Source organism: Rhipicephalus microplus, unplaced genomic scaffold (assembly GCF_043290135.1).
Source record: "Rhipicephalus microplus isolate Deutch F79 unplaced genomic scaffold, USDA_Rmic scaffold_49, whole genome shotgun sequence".
Classification (NCBI taxonomy): Eukaryota; Metazoa; Arthropoda; class Arachnida; order Ixodida; family Ixodidae; genus Rhipicephalus; species Rhipicephalus microplus.
In genome coordinates this window covers 2,531,372-2,547,307 of record NW_027464622.1, presented here as the reverse complement: position 1 = coordinate 2,547,307, position 15,936 = coordinate 2,531,372, and the positions used below count along the sequence as shown (strand labels likewise).

Sequence of the window (15,936 nt, the reverse complement as noted above, 5' to 3'; positions counted from 1 at the left end):
AACTTGCGTAGGTCGGCCGGATATACAGTCAAAGATACACATGAGTATAAGAGACATCAGCGAGCCTACAGTAAAATACGGTTTGATAAGAAAAATCATACAAAGTAGCCTGCTCATGAGAGACATCTCGTATAAAAGACAAGAATTGCTGTCTGGAGCCTGTCTCTTATAAAGGGGTTTAACTGTATTTTCTGATGAGCCAGACATTACTGGCTATACAGTAACCATTTGCACTGTTCGATCAGTTCTTTGTAAACCGAGGAGCTTCTTATTTGTTTGTGATGCTTCATTTGTGATTCCAATGATAAAATTTTAAATATTGGGATGGGGGGGGTCATCATTTTACATTTGCTATTGTAGAAGTGTCTGCAGAATGTTGTAAAGCTATTCAATATTTAGTGATTCAACTCTTGAGCTATCTGCACCAAAGTGTACCCAATCGAATTTCATGTGTCAGCGTTTGGTGATCAGCATAAATTGCCCCAAACTGTGCCAGAGTCTGTCTTGGGGGTGTCTATCACCAGAAATCCCAGTGCCATCCCGTCGTGTCAAAACATGTGCAGCTTGATCTTCAGGCTACCAAAGTCGCAACCACGGACCAATAATTATTCTGCTGCATAATCAGGGCTTGCGCGTTCATCCCGATCCATGAATCCGCGATTGTTGCCGATGCAGCTTCCATTGTGAGAGACTGCTTGACTGCACGTTGCGTCCTCCACAGACGTCAGAAGTCTAGGCCATTCTTTCAAATAAGTATTTCGCTGATGTCGCCCATTCCATGAATACTTCTGATAACTCATTTCAGGGGTCGCATGGCACATAATTATTACAATTTTCAGTAGTAAGTGCAGCCATAACTCTCGAATGTCTGTCACTTCTGTTTTTGGACAATGTGGAATGGAATCTGGGAGACAAGCAATAGATATGTTATCGATATTTTCGTGCTACACACGCAGGAAAGAGCATGTGAAGGGTGGGAAAGCATTGACACTTTTCTTCAATTATACTTTCCATAGATGTTCATTCAAAAAAAGCTTTCTCAATTTTCTTCCGCCAGCACATCTGGATTCATAATCACTCTTGCCACAATACTCCCTAAAGGCCCTGCCCTTCTGAGTTTTAAAACCCCCCATTCGAATACTTTGCTTGTTTTTAAAATGTCATCTCTTTAATATATGTACAGCTCCTTCAGCTTTAATATGCGCAGTAGTCTGCCCGGAGCTGACGGCCCTTGCCTCGGAGGCCCACTGTAACGCTTCTGTGCCAAATTGCATGTCCCCTCCTCGCTTTCGAAGGTCAATAGCTGCCAATCGAAACGATCTGTTTCAGTTGGCAGCTATTGACCTTGGGCGAAACAGTGAATGCGATAGCCAGAAATTTCAGTGTTATATGAAGTAAAGCTACCAGGAAACTACATTGAATTTGGCCTTGCGTAACTCAACAAAACGCTGATTTAAGGGAATATAGCCGCTTCTGGGATCGAAGTAGTTTTCCTGGTTTCAATTTTATCTATGTGATGCAAGTGTTGTGAGCACAGAAAATTAAAGACCAGTCTCCTCATGGCCTTTCAAGATATGTGTACCCAACAACCGGGTCTTTCAAGTGACGCTGCTCTTCCCCGCTACAACCGTATTTTCTTGCTCCTTGACAAAGACATGCTAGGTGTTTCTACTCCTGAATAAGCAATCGATGGCAGATCTCTCTCGTACAGGTGATGTTTTTGCATGCGTTTTGTGTGTGACAGAGACAACCAGCTGGTTATGATTCCGCTTCAGCAGTGTGTGTTGCCAGTGCTCGTAAGCTTTTACTCATGGGTAAAATATACATGTTATCATGCATAGGGTGATGTTAATTATTTGGAATTTATACTTAAAATCACTGTGGCAATGTAAAAAACCCATGAAGTTTCAAATGTTTTCTATATAAATAAAAAAAATTGTGGCAGTTCACACTAGTGGTACCAAGCCTGAAAGAAGTGTGGTGCTGGGGGGTCATCCTGCTTCTCTTTATTTTTCCTTTCTTTCTTTGCTTCATTTTTGCTTCTTGGTCCAACTTTTTGTATGTTTCTTTTTATTTGATTCTTTTTGTCTCTCTTTCTCGTTTGCCCCGCCGCGGTGGTCTAGTGGCTAAGGTACTCGGCTGCTGACCCGCAGGTCGCGGGTTCGTATTCCGGCTGCGGCGGCTGCATTTCCAATGGAGGCGGAAATGTTGTAGGCCCGTGTGCTCAGATTTGGGTGCACGTTAAAGAACCCCAGGTGGTCGAAATTTCCGGAGCCCTCCACTACGGCGTCTCTCATAATCATCAGTGGTTTTGGGACGTTAAACCCCGCATATCAATCATCAATCTCTTTCTCGTTTGGACTAATTGTGTTTTTATTTCTCCTTCCCTTCTTCTTTCCTCTTTTCATTGCTTCCTCTTACTTTCATTTTTTCTCAATTTCTGCTTTTCTTTCATTCTTGCTCTGTTTTTCTTATTTATCATTTTTTATTATCTGTTTCTCTCTTGTTCAAGGTGTTTTTCTGTCTATTTTTTATGTCTTTATTCCGTTTACTTCTGTCTTCCTCTTTCTTGCTATCACTTTTTTCTTTTGTCTTTTTCACGTGTTTAACATGCTGCACTCTGCCAAGTGGAATTTTTATTTAATGCTGGTGCCTGCTTTACTTCGTAGCTGGGCTTGCACAACTTCTGTGGCACAGACCCACCTGAGGACTTACGTGCGACAGAGCACAAGTTGCTGATAGCTTAAATAGCTTTTCTCCTAAAAAAATAATTAGGAGCTGTTTCACTCTGTTTGCTGGACAACCAGCAAAGCTGTTTAGTGCATGGCACAGACATGACAAGGGGGAGACTAGTTTTGTATGAAAGGCCAGGTTACCGGTTGGGCTATTAACATCCATTATGCATTATTTTCTGCAGTGCTTCTTTAAGGGCACTAGAGAATGTCCTAGTCATATATAGTTTCACTGCAAAAGGAAAACAGCTTATTATATCATCATAATCATTTTCAGGCGTGTAAGTCAACTTCAAGACGAAGGCCTCTCCCAATGATCACCAGTTTATCCTACCCTATACGAGTCGATTCGATTTTATCCCTGTGAGTTTTCCAATTTTGTCACTCCATCTAACTCTCTGCCTTTGCCAACTGCATTTCCTATGCTTGGTTACCATTCTGTTGCTCTTAGTCTCTACACTGATTCCCTGTTCTGAGCATTACGTGACCAGCCCAGGTCTATTTTTTTGCACTTCATGTCAGCTAGCATATATACTACTCCTGTCTGTTTTATTGCCCATTCTGCCATCCTCCGATCTATTTATCTTAATGTTATTTCTATCATTCTACTTTCCATTGCACGCTGTGTAGTCCTCAGCTTTTGCTCTAAGTTTTGTTGCAAATCTTCATGTTTCAGCCCCATACATCAGAACTGGCAGTACGCAGTGGTTGTAATACATACTTTTTACTTTAATGATAGGAGCGGATTTCCCAACATTATTTGGGAGTGCATGCCGAATGCACTTCAGCCCGTTTATAGTCTTCGGTGAATTTTTATTGTGTGATTAGGTTCTTCTGTGAGTAGTTGTCCTAGGTATTCTCGTATACACTCCAATGGATGGTTTTCGATCTTAAATTCTCTGTTTTGCCAAGCTATTCAACATTATTTTTCTTTTTGCCATATGAAGCCTAAGTTAATACTTTCTCTGTTTAATTTCTCAACCACATTTTGCAATATGTTGCAATCATTTCTGAAGAGCTTGATGTGGCATGCAAATTGTGGGCTGTTAAGTCATTCTCCATCAACCTTGATTTCCAGTTACTCCCAGTCTAGCTGTTTAATCAGTTTCTCCAAGCATGTGGGCCCTTATTTAATGCATTTTTGAACACTTTCATGGATGCCTGGCTTAAATGAGGTCTTCTCTCAAGAGACATAAGGCATGTGCAAGTGACACTCTCGAAACATTGCAAGGATGCTCTTGCTATAGCACAGGGAGCCCTCAGTGAGAGGAAAAAGAGTTGGCTTTCTGAGTGATGTCATGTTGTGCCCAGAAATAGTGCAGTCAATACAGGAGAAAAAGAACCTGGCTTTTGTCTAGTGATCGTAGGGGAATACATTGGTGACAGTGTGAATATTTAGCGTTCAGGCACTGTTTTATGCCGTGGTGTTCGTCGACCAGTTCTGCTGATAAGTATGTAGATGTATGTAGAGTTATTTCATCAAGTGCAATTTTTAGTATCCAGTGTTATGTTTATTTTCTAGTTTTGAAATAAAAAAATATCACTGAAGAGGTTATTGGAGAACACCTAAGTGCATGACTATCTATTGACACTCGTGTTTTATGCCGGCGGCGTCCACCACGGCTCCGCTGGCGTATTTTTGTCAGGTATGCGGCATTATGAAATATATAGTAGCATATGGAAAAAAAGAAAGCTAGAAGTTCTTTTGTCATGAGTCGAACCTATGATCCGTTGCTTCGCAGTGCGCGGCGCAAAACGACTTGGCCATTCTTTAGTATGTTAACATCCTTCAGTGTACTAAGGGCGAGCTATTTATACTTGCCATCTACTGTTGGCAGTACGCGGAGCTCGGTGGTACTTAAGCGTGTTCTTGTTACCACAGGCTGAATGGGGCGAAGGGCATGCTTCAAATGTCATTGCCTCGTGCATTTGTCCGAGCGTGCCTCTACCGGGCGTGGTTGCTCATGCGTACATGCTTGTCTTGTGAGGGGGGTGGTTTGTACGTCTTGGGCATTCACCGAAAGCCTGCGCTGAAGTTACGGAGGGCATGAAGGTTACTTCACTCACTGCAGTGACTGACAAAAGTAGTGCACTGCTAACACACAAAGAAGCAATACCTATAACATTTGTTAGCTCACACTCGTTTTGTATATACTTGTGAATTCGTTTCGTGCACCCATCATCGTGTTTGAGCAGCATGTTTTAAGTGTAATGTTGTGACAGTTAGTTCCTGCTCATCCTGTGTGTGTCCTTCCGGCTTGAGCAGCATGCTGCGTGTTTCTAGGTGCTTAATGTTCTTGGCATTAAGTTATAATTTGTTGCTATAGCACTCAGTCCTTCATCCTTGTGGTGAAACAATGCATATTAAATGCACAGCTACCTTTGGAAAGACAGCTCCACCACGGTGGTCTAGTGGCTAAGGTACTCGGCTGCTGACCCGCAGGTCGCAGGATCGAATCTTAGCTGCGGCGGCTGCATTTTCGATGAAAGGGAAACTGCTGTAGGCCCGTGTGCTTAGATTTGGGAGCATGTGAAAGAACCCCAGGTGGTCGAAATTTCCGGCGCCCTCCACTGTGGCATCTCTCGTAATTATATGGTGGTTTCGGGGTGTTAAACCCCACATATCAATCAAACCTTTGTGAAGACATGTTTAACTTTCGTGTGGTACCTATTTCTATGTTGGACAGTTCAGCCATGTGGCGAGCTTTTGAGATGATTTGGTTCATGAGATTCGCTATCAATATAAATAGTTGTGGCTCTTTATAAGAACTTCATGATTAATTATTCAGGTGCCTGAATGTTAACGTAATTTCCTTCTCTAGTTTTCTCCAGGATGTGAAGCTAGCTGCGTCCATGGGGCCCCAGGATTCAAAACTATCTGTCCCTCAGTTCTCTAAGATGAAATCTTTTGCTGCTCAAAAGTGCTCCTAAATCAAAATTTTGCTTCTGAAATAATTTCTTCCAAATCAGAAATGCACAGCAGCATCACTGACTATTAGATGCCGTTAGGCTCTGGCGCTATAAAATTCATATCAGATTGGGTCTTAACCTGTTGGCTTCCGCACGCTCTGCGGTCGTTCCCGCTTGACCTTCGACAAGAAAATTTTCGCCCCTATCCACAGCATGAGTCCGTGCACCTAAACAGCATTAAAATTGACAACAAATGTCGTAGAATAACAAACTGTTTTATTCACTTAACAATGATAGACGGCATCTGGTGCTTCAGTATGATTTCCGTGCGTAGAAAAGTTTAAAGCACATGGACATCTGAATAGCAACTTCATATTTTTCGCACTCCCATCTGCTCACACTCTTTTTGCTGTGTACCTTGCAAAATTAGCAAAATATTGATGGCTTCTGCTTCATTTTGTTTGCCAGGATGTGGCAAGGAAAATGAACCTGTTCGGCGGTTTGTTGGCGCATTGGTGAGGCCGCGATAGGCGGGTTTTTTCCGCGTTTGTTCCGCAATGCCTTGTATCGAAAAAATCGTGATAGTGCACCTTTTGCAAAGAAAAAAAAAACTCATTTACAAACTGCTAGAGTCATGGAAGACTATGTTCATCTAGGGGATAATACACCAAGCAAAAGGCAAACACAACATACTGTGCTGCCATTTATAAAACAATGTCAAATAAACATTTTCTAGGTGGAGAGCGATTCGCTGGTCAAAGCGCTTTTGGCCCTGCCAACCCGGCTGGTGGATCGTTGGCCGTGGAAGCCAGTGCGTTTAGAATCACTTCTTGCACACCCCTAATTGTGCTGGTTATGTTTGCATAACTTATTGTGTCTTGAATTTGGTATTTTAGTAACTTCAGAAAAAAAGGAATATTTCGTCTTGGCACTCCCAGAATGCTTACAGGATGATATTCAAAGTTGTGAGAGGGTCAAAAGGATATTTATTCATTTTTTAAATTGAGCGCATGATTCTTACTTTCAGGCAAATGCTCCTTGTAAAAGAAGACTACTTTGTTTCAATGCGTGAGGAGCCCTGTCTTGGCACGATTAATGTAGCCTTTGATGAAGACAAGCTGACCTTGATGCTGACGGCAAACGGCTATCCGCCTCTGGTGATTGATATGCATGACACAGAGGACCAAAGGAAGTCTTCATTCACTGTCAGGCAAGTATTTTTTGTTTGTCATTGTTGAATGGTAAGCTCGTCTTAGCAATCAGTCGTGTACTTACCCCTACCTATCAGACCAGACTTTTTTCTGTCAGCTGTGTCTTGTTTTTATATTGGGCTGCAGCTCTTTTTTTTTGCCATTTATAGATGGTTCCGCCTGAGCCTGCCGGTCTCTGGCGACATTGTTCGTACACCGGAAAACCACTCCTGGAAACTTCGGGTTTAGCTTACTTTTGCGTGGTTTTAGCCTTTGTTGTAGGCCACGGCTGCTTGTGTTCCGATGTTTTATGCGGATAAAGTTATTCAGATGAAGTGTTCGCAACTCGGGCTCAGCTGTGTCAAGCCAGGATGCAGTCTGCAAGCCTGAACTAATTCTACACGCAAGTCGAAACGCTCTGTTTTCCGACTGATCACGATAGAGAGAGTGCCTGCATTGCAGCGATCACGCAAGAAAACTGAATTTCCACTAAACGCGTAGGTTTGTTTTGCCCACTTTATTAAAGGCAATGTAAAGCTCAGCGCAGACTAATGGCACAGAGGTGATACTCAGACGTTAGACTATAGTCGAATGTGTTCCCGTTCCCCGGGGGCAACGGGAACACATTAATTGCTATCGTTTTCTATTCATTGGAGATAAGTGTACTGACGCCTAAAATGGGTAGCAAGACATGAAAGCTAACCCTGAAAATTTATCGCAAGGGTTTTTCGTACTTGCCAAGTCTCCCGGATTGGCCGGGAGACTCCTAAATTCGGACCATTTCTTCCGTTTCTACGGTTTTCTTGAAAATCTCCCGGAAATCGAAATTTCTGTGCGTGATCTGGCCGCATTGACAAAAAAGCAGCTCGGTACGCTCCAGGCTTTTCTAACCTACCCCATTATATTACGAATGAGTGAGAGGTGTTCATCTAAACATACAGTAGAATATCTGTGATGCAAAATCGCGGCAGATAGGAATTCGGGAAATTCCTCAGCCAAATTCCACTATGTCTATTGGGCCTAAATTCGAATGTTCTAAGCACATTTCCTAATTGCGGCAGGTGATACGGACTTTAGTACGGAAATTGTTGAACGAAGGCTGAAAGCAGCGTATGCGAAGCTTCGGAAGTACGCGTGCCTCCAGCGCTCACATTGCCTTCTACAGTGCGTGGTATTGTCGTTGCCACAACCGCTCTAGTCAAAGCCGTGGTCGCTCTTGACATAATCATGCATGGCGATGACGTAACTGACAGAGCCCCGAAAGTGTGCGCTCAACCAGTCAAAGAAACGCTGCTTCCGCAAACTCTGTGGACAAAACTGCGGCAGATGTGATCGTAGGTGGCATAAAACGACTTAGTTTTGAAGGCACATGCGCAGCCAAGCACACGGGGATCGTGAAAGGAACTACCGTTCTCCGCAACGGCCGCGCACAAAACCGCGGTCGTGGCGACGCGGTAGCGATCTACGAGCTCCGAAGACACGCAGTGGTAGATTAAAGGCCGTAAATATAATATAAAAAGTCACAGTTTTGCCCTAAGGGCAAAGCAATGATTGTGACTGCGGCAACTTGGAGGGTCACGCTGAGAACGGCAAGCAGATTGAAACATGCAGCGCGCTGCTCACTCACAAATGACGTACTAAAATGATACACAAAGGACGAGAGTGAACTAACAACGTTTGCCGCTCGGCACGTAATGCGCTGTTTAAAGAAAAACTATGCACGATAGGTAATCACAAGTACAGATGAGTAGTACAAACTAATAAGTGTCCCAGTTATACCTGGCTATGTATGAAAAACGCACTCTTTTCACAAAGGAGACCTCTGCAGAGACGGAAGTGACCTTTGTGGGCCGGGCAACTAACGCAATCGTTCCAGTGAAAGCCAAAGGCACACGACTCTTCCCACCAAAAGATAAGCCTGCACGCACAAGTATCTACCCCCCTTCCCCCATCCGAGGTGCATAGTACACATAAAAAAAAGAGAAGGAAAGCGAGTTGGCGCATTGCGACGAGCTGGGCACCGAGTGCGGGCGGCTCTGTTTTTTTTTCTTGAGTGTATACGTATACATGTATACGTATCTATATATATATATGGAGACGTATACATGTACGGTGAATGACAGCGGCGACGGCAGAACACCAGCCTAAGCTGTCCATATAATTGCAATAAAAGGGGCCAGACACGTTTTGGCATTCCTTTCAAAAGAATCTAGTAGTGAGCAAAGCGTTGACTCGCGCTTTTGCGGCACCAGCTGCGCCGTCCCATCCGTTCAGGTGTGTCCCAGGAAGACATACACGAGTTGTTTTGAAGGAAATAAATTCTGCTAGCTGTGTTGAACCTTTGAGACTCTCACCTTAGTGGGAAGCCATACCTTCATGTGTTCGGCCACTTTAAGGGGAGATGCTACTCGAAAAAGGTTTTTTTTTATTTCATAACCCAGCTCCTTGAAATTTTAGGTGTTAGTAAAGCTTGCAGTGCTGATTTCATAACTGCAATTATTTGTTTGATAGCTATAGTAGTTCCGGAGTTACTACAACTTTGATATCAAAATATAGTGTTTTTTGTGCACATAATAAAGCTTACTAAAAATTTTCACACAGAATTGCAAAATGGCTCATTCTGCTGCACTTGAGCAGTACAATACAGAAAAGTACCTCAAACAGAAAATTTATTTGCTACATTAAAAAAAAAAATTAAAAGTACTAAATGCATATTTTACATCTCTCTATCAGTGTATCAAGTTGTGTAACAAAAAATCTGTGATGTATAATGCAACCTAAAGTAGATACTTGTATTCTAGAGTGGCTGATTAAGCTCTGTGCAAAATTTCATCAAGATAGGACTATTTTATGCCTAAAAAAGATTGTGCACAAGATGAGAGAATTACCTCAAAATGGAAATCGAGAAAAATGCATTTGAAAGTTGTAAATATGTTTACTCATGATTACACAGTGCGATTTGCACAAAACTTGGTGATATCATAGAAGGGACACAGCTAGAGCACCTAAAATTGTCCTGCTCCATATGTGGATCCTTCTCGCCGCTTGAGAAGGGAGTCATCAAGGCGCGCTTTCTTTGCCACGTTCCGCCGATGGGCCCTTGCCTCGGCTGTTTCACACGCAGACATTCTTTCGATTCTCCTCTGGTCGCGGGATTGGCCCAGGGTGATCAGTTGATCTGGTGGGACTACACCAAGCTCCTCTAGCACGTGTTCAAAGCTTGAATGTCCTTTATTGAACCACAACACGGCCATAGCAGCTGCAGTTTCCACTGTTGTCCGGGAGGCAAACTTAGTCTTCGGACACAACAACCAGATTTTGCTGTTCAAAGATTCTGCAGCGTTTTGGGTCTTCCCTTGGATACAACGCACCAGCAACTTTTCATCTGTGAGCCGCTTGTAAATGGGAAGCACAGCCAATCCTTGAGCCTTGGTCAAGATTGGTGTGTGGTCGGGTGGGGCCTCCCCAAGCGCTTCAGCTCGCCTATGCTTGCACCAGGAAGTCGCCCCTTCTGGACAGTATCGGTGGCTGCCTGCTGTGTTGCTCGATGATGAATCGAAATATGAGGCCCAGATGGCACGATGCATTTTCAGAATATCACCTCTGTTGTTTGTGATTGCAATACGGTAATAGTTCTGCAGCTTCTGAATTGTGCCATCTGTCAGCTTTTCCCCTCGTGGAAGTCTTGTTGGCAGTTTCCGAAGTGCAGTGCCTAGACGCTTGGCCACATGGTTTGTGCACTCCTCCTTGTCCACAACAGCTTCACCATATACCTTGGCCTCAGCGACAGCGGTATAAGCTTTGCTGTCCCCATCACTGAGGAACTTGGTGAAGCGCAATGGTGTTGTGTATGAGGATGTCCTGCCCCATATGCGCAAAGCTGCCTCAGTCTCCATGGCATGAGAGGAGCACTCTGTATTTTTTTCGCAGACAGGTGTGTGGAATGCTTGCCATATTTCTTCCTCATCACCCAAGTCCTGGTGCCGGCTACAGGCAAGGCAGTAATTCGATAGCACTTCAAAATCTAGGCACAAACCAGTGTCCACAGACACAGCAGTGCCGATGCCATTGTGGCTCTTGTGCCCTCTTTTTTGCCATGTGCCATCATACATGACAGCAACATCAGCCCCATCCACTTTCTCTTTAGTTATCATCCGCGCTTTCGCCAGGTTTTCTTGCACAGCTTTGGTAGCTGCAGCATGAACTTTTTTGCCAATTGCAATAAAAGTCTTATGATGCATAGGTATTGGCAGTCCAAGAATAGCGCAAAAACGCGACAGCTGTTCATGCCCAATGCCTATTGCACGCGCAGCCACAACTACCTTCACATTGACAGCGAAGCTGTCACGCGAGCTGCCGCTTCGGTAGCTCCAGTCATCACCGGCATCGGTGGGCTGTCTTTCCGGCAGAACACGCCGCGAACTATGCGCGGCAGAAACCACTGACTCAGGACACTCACTGTTATCACAGTGCAGCTCGAGGAACGAAGAGAGGCCCTTACGTTTACTTGCGGTGTCGCGAACGACGAGTCCAGCGGTGTGGCATGTTGGACAAACAGCACGGCTTACCATCGATGTCAGTGCGCCGATGTCACAAAATACTCCGCTCACAGAGCCACAAACACTCTTCGTTCTTTCGCTTTCGAACTGTTCAATCTTTTTTTCTGATGCGCTGATGAACTTGATCGCGGCGTCGATTTCGTCAAAGTTCCCGCAAGCCGCCGTATCCCCGCTGCCTTGATTAGGCCTAGTGGCCCGCGGCTCGCATTCTTCTACCGCTGCTTTGCGCTTCGGTTTACGTCGACGCCCTTGGTACTTGTTCTTGCTTGCAAACTTTCGTGCTCGGAAGTCTCGCTTCTTCGAGTTATCCATGGTGAACTCGGAAAAACGTAGAAACGCACGGCAAGTGCCGATCGTCGCAAGCGCTCAGCGAGCGAGGCCGATCAGATGTAGCCAATGGCGGCCTCGGTAGCGTACCATGTGACCGGTAGAGATGCGCGAAGCGGCTGCAGCTTGGCTGCAAACCGACTTGGAAACGACTGTTTTGTGAAATTCCTCACTAAAATACGAAACTAGGGGGACGCCTGTACACTAGAAGGAGCCTTGATCTACACCACCGAACAAACCCCGATGGCGGACGTCATCGTGTTGCCGAGTGGCGGATTTTCAAAAATAGCCGTCGGATGCGTGAATTCGCGACTTCGGCAGCTACCTTCACTAGCGCAGATTGACTTTTTACCACTTTCTCGTTTGAATTCAGCTATGACCTTTGGGGAAATGATAGTTGAATGATCAAAAGTGATTTTAGAAGCAATATCTCAAAAGTGGAAATTTTCGCAAAAAACGCGATTTTTCGACCCGCATCTCCCCTTAAGCCACTATAAGACCGCATCACTGATGTTGGCGCTTGCGAATGAGACCCCCTCCCACCCCCTCTTGTTTTTTTCCATGTTTTCTTGCTTGTTTGTGCATGGTTTTTTTTTTTGTGCCAAAAAAAATAGGGGCAAATAGTTCATTGCATCCCCCCTCCCGTTGCAGAAATCTCCCGAATTCAGAATCCTTGAACTTGGCAGGTATGGTGCTTCTTGTATAGTTTGAACGATATCAATGATGTGTACTGTTCCAAACAACATGGTGCACAATTAGCGGCGCTTAACATGAATCGCCGGACAGTGTGCGCGTGGTGTCCATGTTTCTCTGTCATTACATTTGATTTTTTTTTTAAGTGACACCGGCGAGTGAGCTGTCACCTGTGCGAGAAAATGACTCATCGCCTGTCTTTCTGACGCTAATGAACATTGACGCATTTATCTAAGTTATCTTTTGGTGTGAACGTGGTTTTTCGGTTGGTTCAACTTGAAAGCTTCATTCATGAATAGCTTACTAGTAAACCGTAATAGTTCGCATGACCCAGCCGCAGTTGACGTCATCACATAATCGGCATATTTTATAATTTCTTAGTCACATGAGCACTCCGGATCGCGAGTAATTCCAATCGCCGCTGATCGCTATAAAAAGGGCCCGTGTGACACAGGCACAGATATAATGAAGGGTTTTATGCTGAGGTTATGTGCTTAGACGAATGCACAAATATGTTTGGGGTTCGACAGAAGGAAGGTTTTCAGTTCTAGTCGAAAAGCTGAATTGAACTACTTCACTATGGATCTTTCTCCTGCATGTCGATAATGTGGGTGGGTGCGCTTCTACAGACAGGTGTGCGCTGTTAATTCCCTGTCCACGTATTCAAAGCGCATCTATATTGTCGACATTTTAAGTTCGCTGACAACCTTCTCCTGTAGTTTATGTATATTCTATTTGTAGGCAGGGCCACTGTCAGAGGTAACATGGAGCAGGGGACTGCGCTTTTCGAAACGTCATGAAGGATATTTTGCACGGCGCCCGTCGGCCACGTGAGCCATGTTACCTGCAGCAATGGCCGCGCCTGTACCTGCCATGCTCTACGTCGAGCCTTTTCATGTTGCCGCTTGACCTTGCTTTAAGCACATCCTAAGAAATGCGCCAGAAATAATAGAGTAGCAAACTTAAGCACAACACGAAAACACCGCCGGGACAATTGAAAATACATTACTGGAGATACCGCACTGGAAGTATTCTGGGGTAGGCCGTTTGGGGCAAGCCAGTTTATTTACGAACACTGAAACAGTTATAGGTAAGGTTGAAAAAAAAAGTTTATTCTATGTTGCAGGTTCATAGAATTTTAATTAAAATGACATAAACTCAAACATTGTCATAATCATTGATAAGCTTTAACGTGGCAAAGTAGTGCCTGACTTCCTTCATTACTGTTCACATAGAAATTTTGCTGCACTAACTAAATGGATGGTTAAACACTTTGTAAATAGTATGGGGAGTGTGTTTACTAAAAACTTTCATTTTTGCTCAACCATCAGTGTAAGCTGGTCTTATAACCTCGATCGTCAGCTGAAGTAATTTTAATGGGTAGCTTACTGACTAAATGTTCTGCTTTATCAAGCAGTTTTTTAAGCAATGAGTGGCTGTGTCATAGGAAAGTAATTTTATGTGGGCAAAATATATTTGCAGAATGTGGTAAAGCTGACCAACACATTGCCTTAAAGGGACACTAAAGTTAAATAACAATCTGTCAGAATGAAAGCTCAGTGTACAGTCGCCAACCGATTGTTTGGACTCCCAAAATTCGGACTTGTTGGATATTTTGGACTTCAAAAGTGCACTGTCAGGGTTCCCATAAGGCTAATGCATTTTTTCGACCGATTTTTTGGACGAATTTGCCCCCTAAAGTTGGATTTTTCTGAGCCGCACCACGAATCTGTATGGACGCCACCATGTTGGATTTTCTGCCAGCTTGGCTAAGCTTAGTGGCTTAATTTTAAAATGGCTGTCCTGTCTTCAGGATTGGAAAGTAAACGTCATATTTCAAGTTTCGGAGGCCGTGTCTGCTTCAAAAAACGCGGCACGAGACCATTTTCTTATCTTCGGTCAGCCGTAGGGGTCAGCACTGTCGTCAATGCACCGTACAGGGAGGAGGCTGAGCTGCGCAGTAGTGGAGTGAATGTGCCTGCCACAGTGACATTAGGGAGTTTTAAAATAGCGCACCGCGAGCCCTTGCGGTGCGGTCACTGCATGCACATGCGTCGTAACGCAAGTCGCCATTCACGGCCTGCCTGCAGAAAATCCGAAATAGCATGCGGCGATCGCGGCTCGCGAGACCCGCGAAGTGTTGTGTGTAGCTTTCGTGCATTTGAGTTTGCGGTCCGGGCGAATGTCCCTAGACCTTTTTCTAGGGGGAGCAAATGCTATTCTAAAACTCGTAATGCGTCCGCTATACCCGCAACGCCCGCAACGCCCGCAGCACCTGCAAACGTTATTCTAAAGCTCTCTAGTTAAAGATTTCGCTCATGCGGACGATGAGAATTTCCTGCGCGAAGCCCACAGATGAAGAAATTCTTCGCCAGGTTGTGCCGCAGCCGGAGAGCGGTTCGGATGATGACGATCGCTCGCAGCTGTCGGCAGCAGAGATCGCCACCACGGTGACATTTTTGTTGATTATTTATGGCGACAGTGTCACCTTGGCACAAATATGGGCGAACCAAATTGCTTCCAAGCGTAGTATGAGGCAAGGCAGAATCATGAACTTTTTAAAATCTGCCTGATGCAATAAAGTTTATATATCTGACAAAAACAAATTTTTCACACTGTTCAATTTTTTGGACTTTTTTTCAGTCCGCATCAGGTCTCAAAAATCGGTCGGTGACTGTACGACGTGTAAAATTACTATTATCAACAGCAGTGCCCTACCTACCGAGAAATTAACGTAAATGCTCGAGAACACATGTGCTGCACGTAGGACATTTGCAAAATGATCCCGATGATGTGAGTGGTACCACCAACTATTAGTCACTAGTAATCGAACTAGCTGCACCAAAATAAAGAACTTTCCGTGCATCAGGAGACGTAATAAAACGGAGCTTGTTCATCTGTTGATTCATGAAAAAAAGAACCATCACACGTTACTATGGAAAGTGACGCCAGTGATTCAAAAGTTCAAGTTTTGCCTGGTTAAACTGGACAGGTCGTGCCATCTAGCGGGGCTAATTTGAACCAAGCATGTCTGCCATTTCAGAGGCCATGGCAGCAAATTCTTCAATGGCTGTTGTTGCCGCTGTGGCTCCTGCTACTTTCATTCTGCAGTTAGTAGTGTCGGCAACCGCTCAGTAAAGCTGGGTAGCATTGTGCACGGCAACAGTGATGTAAGATGTTCTTTTTGACGCGGGTGATTTGAAGTGTGCTAACCCAAAGCGGACTACTAAAATGTAATTTTATTTCAAAATAAGCACTTCCTTGGCACAAAAATAATACTATGAGGTTTCTGGGCTTTCCTTTCAACAATCAGTGTCCACTTAATAGTTGCTTTTAGTGTTCCTTTAAGAGCGGTCTTGAAATATAGGCATTACTTAATAATTTAGTAAAAAATGGCTTCATGTGATAACTGTTCTGAGCAAACAATGTGGAGGGTGCATCGAATAACTGGGCCCTTCAGAAGTTGCTGTTATTCGTTAACGATTCATGCGTTTTTTCATAAGTTTCTTTTAAATCTCTTTAAGT

The 15,936-nt window shown here is 44.2% G+C and overlaps 1 protein-coding gene across 1 annotated transcript in view; it reads left to right on the top strand.

Moving 5' to 3' along the window:
• Window positions 1–15,936, top strand: part of LOC119161107 (mitochondrial amidoxime reducing component 2) — a gene marked incomplete at its 5' end in the record, with an annotated part of 104,654 nt that overhangs the window by 15,549 nt on the left and 73,169 nt on the right. The window contains 1 exon segment of the mRNA XM_075884866.1: window positions 6,670–6,852. Within this exon segment, the coding sequence (XP_075740981.1) occupies window positions 6,670–6,852 (183 nt within the window).